A 12,206-nucleotide genomic window follows, 5' to 3' on the forward strand; every position below is an offset into this window, starting at 1 on the left:
TGTAAGCTCTTTAAGAGCAGAGATTGTCTACTAATCCTATTGTATTCTGTGTTCTGCAACCAATCCTATTGATTGATCTGCTTTTTCCACTTTATTCCTATCTCCCTCTGATTCGCACTCCATTTCTTCTCTCCCCCATTTGCCTCTTGCCCCTTTCCCCATTTCTTCTCCTCTGCCCCCATTTTTTCCTTACTTCTTTCCCTTTGTTCCCTTTTCCTTCTCTCCTACCCTTTCGTCCTCTCCCCTTCTCTCTGATTCCACCCATCCTGCCCTTTCCTTCTCTGACTCCACCTCATTCCTCTTTTCCCTCCTCTCCCCTTCTCTCTGATTTATCCCATCCCACCTTTTCATCACTCTACCCCCTCACTTGTCTCCTATTCCTCCAACTCTATCACCATCCCTCCACAAACACACACACTCTCATTCTCTCTCTGCAAAAGGACAGAGTTCTACCCTATCTGAACCCTTAGAATCTGGTGGAGAAACGTGGTTACCTTCATTGTCCTCATCAACAGTTACTTCCTGCTGTTCGATGAGTCTGGATTTAAACAATCCTTGTATCAAGACCTCTTAATAGATGTTTTGGCTTTTAAAAGGAGTCAGCTGGAGCACTTTGTTACTATTTTTTTCCTCTGAGGTTTACCTTAGAAAATGCAGTAAAGCTGCTGAGAAGCAATTTGGCCTAATGGAAAAACTACAGGTCTAGGAGTCACATGACCTGGATTTTAATCCCAGCTCCACCATTTGCTTACTGAATGAACTTGGACAAGTCATTTAACTTATCTTTGACCCAGTTGTGAGCCTCATGTGGAATAGGCATTTTTTTTTCTTTAATGGTATTCATTAAGAACTTACTATGTGCCAGGCACTGTTCTAAACATTGGGGTAGATATGAGCTAATCTTGTTGGACACAGTCCATGTCCCACATGGGGTTCACAACCTGATTACCTTGAATGAACCCCAGCACTTAGAACAGTGCTTGGCACATAGTAAGTGCCTAACAAATGCCATAATTATTATTATTATTGTTATTAATCCTCATTTTAAAGGTGAGGGAGCTGAGGCCCAGTGAAGTAAAGTGACTTGCCCAAGGTCACACAGCAGAGAAGTGTCAGAGCAGGGATTAGAACCCATATCCTTCTGACTCCCAAGTCTGTGCTCCATCCACTCTACCCCAGGGTTTAGTGCAGTGCTTGGCATATAGTAAGCACCTATCAAATATCACAATTATTAAAGAGACATGAGTTTTTGAATGAGACCCAGAGTTTTGGCAGCATGCAATCAGATTCTGAATTTGCTTCTTTGCAGGTACAATGAACCAAAGACCACCCCATCTCTTTGAGGCATTAACAGATTCTCTTTATGTCAAAGACTTAAATATGATCCTTGGCAAGAATGCTTCAGTAACAGACAATAGCTGTTAATTCATTTCACTGAGGGTGCTATTAGGGTAATGATGATTAAACTTGTTTTGCTCTTGCACTTAAACTCATTCTGTATCTATTATTGTTATTATTATTGTTACTTGTTAGAACACATTGAGGAATCCCTTCGTACAAGTTTTTATAAAATTCTCAGTGGGACTAGATGCGGTTGAACTCCTGAAACAGATCAATGAGCTCGGTAAGTCATTGTTCAATTCATCATTTTTCCATTTTTTTTAACCTGTTGTCAGCGATGTAAAGGATGTTGTCCTGGATCAAAATGGTTTCCCTTCCTATTTTGGGATCTACCTTCTAGGAGGTAACTGGTACATATCTGCTCAAAAGAAAACAAACAAATTCTAAGCCAGCCATTTTCTCTATTCAGTCAATCAATCAATCAATAGAATTTATTGAGTGCTTACCATGTGCAGAGCACTATACTAAGTGCTTGGGGGAGTTCAGTATAGCAGAGTTGGTTACAACATTCTCTGCCCACAGCACTTATGTATATATCTTGCAATTTTATTTATTTATTTATATTAACGTCTGTCTCCCTCTCTAGACTGTGAGCTTATTGTGGACAGAGAATGTGTCTGCTTATTGTCATATTGTATTCTCCCAAGTGCTTAGTACAGTGCTTTACACACAGTATGTGGTGAATAAATGCAAAAGAGTGAATGAATGATCAAGGAGTTTAGAGTCTAGAGGGGGCTACAGACATTAATTCAAATAAATAAATCGCAGATATAAACACAAGTGTTTTGGGGCTGAGAGAGAGGAGTGAATAAAGTGTAAGGGCCACAGAAGGGAGTGGGAGAAGAGAAAGGGAGGACTTGTATCTCTTTGCTTATGTAGTATGGCTCTCGTAGAAAGAGACCAGGCCTGGAATTCAGTTGCTGTTATTGCTGTTATTGCTATTTAAAGGGATGATTTCCCCAGTTCAAAGGTGGTACATGCACTGTTATTACTGTAGTAATACTAGTTGTAGTAGTAATAATAATATACAATAATTATGATGTTTGTTAAGCACTTACTAGGTGTCAAGCCCTACACTAAACACTAGGGTAGAGTGGATAGAGCACAGACCTGAGAGTCAGAAGGACTTAGGTTCTAATCCTGTCTCTGCCCTTTGTCTGCTGTGTGACCTTGGGTAAGTCACTTCACTTCTCTGTCATTTTACCTCATCTGTAAAATGTGCATTAATACTGTGAGCCCCATATGGGGCTTGATTATCTTGTATCTAACCCAGAGGTTAGTATGGTACTTGGAACATAGCAAACGCTTTACAAATAACAATTAGTCTTATTCTCTGGGCCTCAGTTTCCTCACCTGTAAAATGGTGAATCAAAACCTGTTCTCCCTCCTTAGAATGGGAGCTTCATGTGAGGTAGGGACTGTGTCCAGCCTGATTAACTTATATCAACCCTAATACTTAAAATGATGCTTGGCACATGGTAAGTGCTTAATAAATACTATAATTTAATAAAAAAATCACTTGTGAGCTAACAAGAATTTCCACCTTGGTGAATCAGTCGTTAGATTCTGCCTTGTTTACTGCACAGGACCCAAATCCTGCCGTGGGCAGGAGTTGAGAAGCAGAGTGGCCTAGTGGCTAGAGAATAGGCCTGAGAGTTAGAAGGAGCTGGGTTCTAATCCCAGTTCCAACACTTGTCTGCTGTGTGACCTGGGGTAAGTCACTTAACTTCCCTGTGCTTCAGTTCCCTCATCTGTAAAATGGGAATTAATACTGTGAGCCCCACATGGGATGTGAATTATGTCCAAATTGATTATCTTGTATGTAACCCAGCACTCAGGAGTGTTTGCAACATAGTCAGCACTTAAGTGCCATTAAATAGGAAAAAAATCATGAGTAAGACTATATAACCAAAATGGTACAAGTGGAGTTTTCCTTTCAAGGCTGTGTCTGATAATGATTGTTGTGTATCTACCCCAGCATTTAGCACGGTGTCTGGCACAGAAAATGTTCTTACCAAAAATACCATCATTGTCATTAGCATTCTCATAATAATTGCCATTAAATTAATTGCTTTGGACTGGTTTCCACAGTTCAAAAACATTAGATGCATTCTTATTATTGTAGTAATACTAATTGTAGTAGTAGGAATAATTAATGATAATTATATTTGTTACTATGTTCTAAGCATCATACAAAACTCTAGTGTAGATACAAGATAATTAAGCTGGACAGAGTCCCTATCCCATACAGTACTTGATGTCTAAGTAGGAGGGAGTAGGGTTTAATCCCCATTTTACAGATGAGGAAACTGAGGCAAAGAGAAGTGAAGTTCATTCATTCAATCATATTTATTGAGTGCTTATTGTGTGCAGGGCACTGTATTACGCACTTGGCAACATATAGAGTCGGTCCCTATCCAACAACGGGCTCACAGTCTAGAAGGGAGAGACAGACAGCAAAACAAAGCAAGTAGACAGGTGTCAATACTATCAGAATAAATAGAATTATAGCTATATACACATCATTAATAAAATAAATAAAGTATGTACAAATAAAATAGAGTAATAAATATGTAGAAATATATACAAGGGTTGTGGGAGAGGAAGGGAGGGTGATGGGGAGGGGAGAAGGAGGAGGGGAGGAAAAAGTGGGGGCTCAGTCTGGGAAGGCCTCCTGGAGGAGGTGAGGTCTCAGTAGGGCTTTGAAGGGAGGAAGAGAGCTAGTTTGGCGGATGTGGAGGGAGGGGATTCCTGGCCAGAGGAAGGATGTGGGCCCGGGGTTGATGGCGGGACAGGTGAGAACGAGGCACAATGAGGGGGTTAGCAGCCGAGGAGCAGAGGGTGCGGGCTGGGCTGTAGAAGGAGAGAAGGGTAGGAGGGGGTGAGGTGGTGGACAGCCTTGAAGCCAAGAGTGAGGAGTTTTTGCTTGATTCATAAGTTGAGAGGCAACCACTGGAGATTTTTGAGGAGGGGAGTGACATGCCCCAAGCGTTTCTGTAGAAAGATAATCCAGGCAGCAGAGTGAAGTATAGACTGAAATAGGGAGAGACAAGAGAATGGGAGATCAGTCACATGGCAGGCAAATGTCAGGGCTGGGGAGAGAACCCAGGTCCTCTGACTCCCAGGCTGGTTCTTTTTTCAGTCGGTCATTCAGTCAGTTAGTCAGTTGTATTCATTGATTCCTATGGGCAGAGCACTGCACTAAGTGCTGAAGAGAGTACCGTAGAACAGTATTTTCACTAGGCCACACGGTAGTAGTTGTATTTACTTACCTTACCAGTTGCAATTATTATACTAAGCCCTTGAGAAATACAAAATAAAGAATTGACATGCTCCCTTGCCCAAAAAGAGCACTGCATTGAATTTGACACATTTAAAACCAAATTTTCCAGTGATCTCAAAGGTAGGAGTTTACACCTGTCCATTAATTACATTCCATGGTTCCTGCCTCTTGGCATTGTTGAATCACACCTAACAGTAGCACATACATGCCTGTGGACCGGGTTAGGGAAAGCCAGGAAATTCAGGCTCTCTAAACCAGGCTAGACTTTCACAAGTTCATTAAAAAGAAACTCTACAGAGAACCAAAGGAGAGATGACTAAACCCCCTGCATTCTCACTGGCCCACTCCCAGGCAAAGAGTCCATCACCTTTGACCTATATGGGACTCACAGTTATGCAACTAGAGGAAGATGTTGAGAGAAGCAATATTTAGAAACAGCAGAGCTATGATGGCTTTTTTCTCCCAAAAAACAGTTCTTGCATTTGGGTAGAGAACTTGTGTCATAGAATGCAAGAGGAACGCTAACCAGGCCCAGTCTGTTTTCCATATGGCCTCTATCATATTTATGGTGTTCAATCAGTTTTCAGAAGTGAGTCAATAATCACGAATTTCCACTCTCAAGGGTAGTCTCATTTCTGGCACTATAAGCCCAAATCTCTTTGTTCAAAAGACAAAAATTTGAGGTAAGTTCCCTTTTCTAAGTCTTTATCCTCATGAAGATTGCAGTCATTTCAAATTCATATGAAAGAATCAAAGACTGAAAGATCCTTGATGGGATCACCTAATAATAATAATAATGGCATTTACTAAGCGCTTACTATGTGCAAAGCACTGTTCTAAGCACTGGGGAGGTTACAAGGTGATCAGGTTGTCCCATGGGGGGCTCACAGTCTTAATCCCCATTTAACAGATGAGGTCACCGAGGCACAGAGAAGCTAAGTGACTTGCCCAAAGTCACACGGCTGACAACTGGCGGAGCCGGGATTTGAACCCATGACCTCTGACTCCAAAGCCCATGCTCTTTCCATTGAGCCATGCTACTTCTCTAATCAAACCATTACCCAAAGCATCCCAAGTAGGAATGAGCTATCCTACCCCTTCTCTAGACTGTAAGCTCACTGTGGTCAGGGAACGTGACTGTCATATTGTTGTGTTGTACTCTCCCAGCACTTAGTGCAGTAAACACTTTACACACAATATTGATTGATTGATTTGTGGACAAAGATGTCCAGAAAGTGATTTTACACCTTCCCTTGAAAACCCCTTCCAGAATCCAGCTATCCCTGCCAGGGAATTTTCATTCTCTGTGATCTTTCTTCCCCTCTGGACTGTAAGCTCCTTGTGAGCAGGGAATGTGTCTACTAACTTTGTTATATCATATTCTCCCAAGTGCTTAATACACTGCTCTGCTCACAATAAACACCCCAAAACATGGTTGACTGATTGACATGATTTTCCAGTTTTACACAGCTTCAGCCTCATCCTTGAATGCCACTTGTCCCAATTTGGAAGCACAACAAAATAATACTGCCATCAGTCAATCAAACGATCAATCAGCCACATTTATTGAGAACTTACTAAGCATGTTACACTGTACTGAGTGCAAGAGTATGCTAATTGATGATAAATATAGTGGGAGACAGTGCCGTGCTTATTTCCAAAGTGTGTCCAGATATCTCTCAAATAATAGCCTCATTTTAGTGCTGGGCACCTGAATTAGCACCAATTAGATTATTGATATTTTACAGCTTGCACAATGCTAGTTCTGTATTGACCATATGAAAAAAGGATACATTCTGCTTTCAAGTAGCTATAATAATCATGGAAACAGATTTTAGGAAAAGGTGATGACATCAGAGTATAACTAGCACTTTCACTGACTGCTTCTATGTAATGTCTATACTGTAAATGGCCAATTGGAAAATGATAATTCTCAATGAATCAATTAATGAACTACTGTGAATCAACTAATAATATGGAGTACATTGTTTTACTTTTAAAATTCTCATTGCCAATAATTTCCTCTGAAGTAATTCACACAGTGTTGTGTTATTATAATAATAACCATAATCATTATTATTTATGTTAAATGCTTGCTATGTGCCATGGAACTCTCAATGTTATATTGTTCCATTTTTTAAGAACAAATTTATGATTGCATTAGGAGTAATTAGCAACAGGAGAGGATTTTCAGAATGTATTGCAGAGTTAAGTGCAGAAACTTCCTCAAGTTTAATATTTAGGATAAAAATAACATTCATGGTATCATCTATGGAATTAAGAGTGTAATGATGTGTGGGTTTTTTTCTTCTTTTTTTGTTTTTGTTTTGCTTCACTTCTCCAGACAACCTAAGGCTGAAATTACAGAATAACATCGGCATCATTGATCAGCTTAACACACTATCTTCCCTAACAGTAAACATATCCTCCTGTGTTTTATATGATCGAATTCAGTCTGCCAAGACTATAGAGGAAATGGAGAGGTTGGCGGAAGTGCTGTATAAGAACAATGAACTCTTTGGAAGTAAGTGCTTCTCTGCTGGGATTGAAATGTGAAGTGACCCTAGTTTCCAGTTTTCCACATCAGCCAGGACTTTGCCGAGGGACCCGGGGATTGCCCTCATCCTTAGAAACCACCAGAAACTTCCATGCCTGGGATCTTGGTCTGAGATTAGTCAGATCAGCCAACTCTGACTCTGTTTCCACTGTCAGAGCTAAGTGGGCTTGTAGGTTGATGCAGCTGGTTAGAGACCATTCCGACAGTCAATCCAGCTCATTCTGGCCAAGAGGAAATTGCTTTTGGCCTTAACTCCCCGCAATGGCTCCATATATACTCGGCAGAAAATAATGACATCGAGCAACCCACTTTGATAATGGCAATATTCTCAGACCAAGGCTCGAAATATCCAAGGGTCACAACTTTGTGGTAACTTTCCTTTTCTCCCTAATTAAGGAGAAGAGCCAGGGAGCTATGGTTAATATTCCCTTCAGCTAGTCCAAACTTCTGGCTATGCTCTGTTGTAGACTTCACAACCAGTGTCTTTGGTTTAAGAAAGATTCAATGAAAGAAAGATAAAATAGAAGCAACAAAGGAAATACAGTGAGTCCAGTAATGATGTGTCCAGGGAAAGGGGAAGGGAGTGAGGGTTGAGAAAAGCACTTGATCTATTGCATACTGGGGCTGAGTGATGTGAGATAAAACACATCTGAACATAAGAACACGAAGCCACGAGCAATAGTCAATCAATCAATGGTATTTACTGAGTGCTTATTATGTGCTCCTTCCCTCAGCCCCAGATATACATACCCATAATGTATTTATTTTTATTAATGCCTGTCTCCCATTTTAGAATGTAAGCTCACTGTGGGCAGGTAACTTGTTTATATTATATTGTTATATTGCACTCTCCCAAGTGCTTTATACAGTGCTCTGCACACAATAAGTGGTCAATAAATGTGATTGATTGATTGATTGCAGAGCACTGAACTGAGGGCTTGGGAAAATACAGTAGAGTAGGTAGACCCAGTTCCTGCCCTCAAAGCACTTACAATCCTCCTTTGTCAGGGGACTAATTGTCTCCCCCCAGTTACACCCTGAGACTAACAACCATCCGTCTGCCATCCTCCAGCTCAGCCCCTGTGTATTCTTTCTCAGTGCTTAGTACAGTGCTGTGCACACAGTAAGCACTTAGTAAAAATTATTGCTGCTACCACTCTCCAGTGTGGCTTGGCAACTCTGGGTGCTGCACTAAGGCATCTTCTTTCCTGACCACGGAGATCAGTAGGTAAAAGGAACCATTAGATGGGAGTGCATTCTTGAATTTTCACATTCAATTTTAGAAATCAATCAGTGGTATTTATTGAGTGCTTACTGCATGCAGAAATAAACTTTCCTGGGTCCCAAATGGAATCTGAATATCTTATAAATAGAATTGATTGATTGCACATCTCTCCAGGTAACCTTTAGCATTTTGCTCTCCATCCTGCACCAAGTCAAACTGATCCCAAAATCACTCTTTTCCTCTCTCTTCATTTTAGGTGTGATTTTCAAGCTTCCTTCCAACAGAAGTACTTGGAGAATGGCAGATGCAGACCATATCTCCCTCCCACCACTAATCAAATACACCATCCGAATGAGTCTCAAGACTGCCCAAACCACGAGCAGCCTCAGAAATAAAATCTGGGCTCCTGGTCCCCATAACTCTCCCTCACACAACCAGATTTATGGCAGGGCCTTCATCTACCTGCAGGATAGTATTGAAAGAGCGATCATTGAATTGCAAACTGGGAGGAATTCACAAGAAATTGCTGTCCAAGTTCAAGCTATACCCTATCCCTGCTACATGAAGGACAAGTGAGTATCTGAATTTTCAATCATTCTTCAAGATAATGCTTCACTCAGTACTCCTTAGCACCAATCAAATCCCAGGGGGTGAAATTTGGTGGTGTGTGAAATTCAAATTTCGGTCAAATGCTTGTTTCACTCCCTTTAAGATCTAGACTAAAGATGCCATGTAGTTTTTCCTTTCCTTGTTTTAGAAACATGGAGGGTGATTAGTGAGAAAGGAAGCTCTGATAATTATGGTGTTTGTTAAGTGTATGCTATGTGTCAAACACTGTACTACGTGCTGGGATAGATGCGAGATACTCAGCCCCACATAGGGCCTCACAGCCCAAGTAGGAAGGAGAACAAGTACTGAATCCCCACTTTAAAGAAGAGGGAAGTGAGGCAGAGATGTGAAGTGACTTGCTCAAGGTCACAGAGCAGGTATGCGGTGGAGCCAGGATTAGAATTCCGGTCCTCTGATTCCCAGGCCCATGTATTTCCAGTAGGCAACACTGCTTCTGTACATTAAACTCAAGTGGATGTTAAGATATCTGAGATGCCTTTAATCTCCATTTTTTCTAACATCTTTTCAAAACCTAAAGTGATTTGAGTAAATCGATGCAATGTTTAAAGATCACTTCTTTCAGGCAGGGTATTTCAGTGTTCATTAAAGTTGTCAGTCTCCTAGAATTCAGTGGTCCCTCATCCTCTCTGATCATTGTATATAAAAAAATGAGTATGCTCTCCAGGCTCATCCAATTACAGAGAAGCTGGAGAATGGATGAGATTTCTCAAAAGTAACAGTACTTATTATTCACCCTAGCCATCCCACTTGAAGCCCAGTTCAGATTGTTCAGCTTTTTTTATTATTATTCCATTGATGCCTCTCTCTTTAGTTCTTCAAAAGATAGAGAAGAGAGGTGGTGACCCTCCCCTCCATCATCACAAGGGGATACAGGCAGGAATTCTGAATAGTGAGTTCTCAAGGGTGGCTGTCTATTATGTAGAACAGGCAGAAGTGTGTAATAAGAACTGCGGCTGAACTATAGTGTCCAGCTTGAGTAGTTAAAGCCTGGTTAGGGAACAGTAGGTTGAAACACCTGGTCCTGTTTCACAGGGAAATCTAGAGTGGCTTTCAGGAGCCTGGTAGGAAAATGCTTCCTCAGTGTTTAATAGAGTAAATCAATCAATCAATCAGTCATATTTAGTGAGCACTTACTGTGTGCAGAGCACTGTTCTAAGCACTTGGGAGAATGCAATATAATAACACATACCCCACCCATAAGGAGCATATAGTCCAGAGGGGGAGACAGACATTAACTACGGATATGTTCAAAAGTGCTGTGGGGCTGAGGGTGAATAAAGGAAGCAAATCAGAGGGATGAAGAAGGGAGTTGGAGAAAAGGAAATGAGGGCTTGTCAGGGAAGGTCTCTTGGAAAAGACATCCCTTCAATAAGGCTTTGAAGGTGGGGAGAATAATTGTCTGTCAGATATGGGGAGGGAGGGTGTTCCAGGCCAGAGGCAGGACATGGGTGAGAGGTCAGCAACATCGAGGTACAGTGAGTAGTTTGGCATTAGGGGAGCAAAGTGTGCAGGCTGGGTTGTAGTAGGAGAACAGCAAGAGAGGTAGGAGTAGGGCAAAAGAGATTGAGAGTTTTGAAGCCTTACCATAGGCTTTTCTGACTGATACAGTGATGGATGGACAACCACTGGAGATTCCTGAGGAGTGGGAACGCATGAACTGATTATTTTTGTAGAAAAATGATCCGGCAGCAGAGTGAAATATGGACTGGAGTGGGGGAAGACAGGGAAGTCAGCAAAGTGGCTGAATGGTAATCACGGTGGGATAGTTTAAGTGCTTAAGATTATCATGGCATCAGTTTGGATGGAGAGGAAAGGGCAGATTTTAGCGATGTTATGAAGGTTGAACCGACAGGATTTAGTGAAAGATTGAACACAGGGATCGCAGCTGGCATTTTCCTCGGGTGTAAGACATTTACATGAAAATTCATTGCAAGGGAGGAAGGGATTTCTGTTCCTTATAACCAACATCACCCCATTCATTGACTTGCTTGCAGAGTGGCCTTCAAAGGGTCTCATTTCCTCCTAGTCAGCAGTGGGATCCCAGTGTTTGCTTTATAAAAGTGAGGAGTCCGGCTTCCAGTGCTGGCCCTATTGACTCAGGGCTCACAGGGACTAGAAAATTGCAGTCATTTCGGCCTTTTAGTTAGATCGGTTGAATGTCATGCAGGTTATACTACATATTTTGGATTAGAATTTAAAGGTCCCGAAGCCCATTTCACAATAGGATATTAGTTCTTAAGATCAGGCCTGACAGTTTTCTTTCCAGCTCCAGACCCATTTGAAGCACACTCTGAGCAGCATGGCATTGTTTATCTGAAAAACGCAGTGCAGCATAGACTCTGATAGCACTGAGTCTTAGATTCAGGAACCACCAATATCGATGTCAATGGGGACAAAATCATTAAATCCATCTGTTTCTGTATATTTCAAATGGTGAATTTATTCTTGATATGAGGGGAAAGAAGAACCTCCTCATCAGTGGCATTTATTGTGTGCTTACTGCATGCAGAGCACTGTACTAAGCATTTGGGAGAGTAAAGTACAAGAGAGTTGGTAGACATGTTTCCTGACCACAAGTTCACAGTGTAAAGGGGGAGACAGACGCTACTATAAATAAACAAATTATAATGAATAATTTATAGATATGTACATAAATGCTGTGGGGCTGAAAGTAGGGAGAATTATAACAGATCCCCCTGCCTAGGTCCTAAAAAGATGCTTAAACGTAACTGATCTAAGACAAGTCAATTATTTTTCTTTTCTTTTTGCAGCTTTCTAACCAGCGTTTCCTACTCTCTCCCAATTGTGCTTATGGTTGCCTGGGTGGTATTCATAGCTTCTTTTGTGAAAAAGCTTGTTTATGAGAAAGATCTCAGACTTCATGAGGTAGGTTGTGATTTCCTACTTTACACTTAAACTTAAGAGGGTAAAGTGCTATGGTTTTAGTTAGACCAACACAAATGTGAAAAAGCAAGCTAGATTCAGGTGATTAGGTAGAAGAAAAATACTGCAAAAATCACTGTGGAAGCTAATGACTTGTATTACGGGAAGGAAATATAGATGAGATTCCACAAGTTCCTATGAAAACTGAACAATAATGAATTATGATA

At 41.1% G+C, this 12,206-nt stretch overlaps 1 protein-coding gene across 1 annotated transcript in view; it reads left to right on the forward strand.

The window, feature by feature from the left end:
- ABCA12 (ATP binding cassette subfamily A member 12) overlaps positions 1–12,206 on the forward strand; it is a 222,070-nt gene that overhangs the window by 133,445 nt on the left and 76,419 nt on the right. Inside the window, exons 22-25 of the mRNA XM_038748802.1 lie at positions 1,534–1,624; positions 7,029–7,208; positions 8,723–9,038; positions 11,868–11,982. Of these exons, the coding sequence (XP_038604730.1) occupies positions 1,534–1,624; positions 7,029–7,208; positions 8,723–9,038; positions 11,868–11,982 (702 nt within the window). The remainder of the gene's footprint in view (positions 1–1,533; positions 1,625–7,028; positions 7,209–8,722; positions 9,039–11,867; positions 11,983–12,206) is intronic.

Source organism: Tachyglossus aculeatus, chromosome 7 (genome assembly GCF_015852505.1).
Source record: "Tachyglossus aculeatus isolate mTacAcu1 chromosome 7, mTacAcu1.pri, whole genome shotgun sequence".
Lineage (NCBI taxonomy): Eukaryota > Metazoa > Chordata > Mammalia > Monotremata > Tachyglossidae > Tachyglossus > Tachyglossus aculeatus.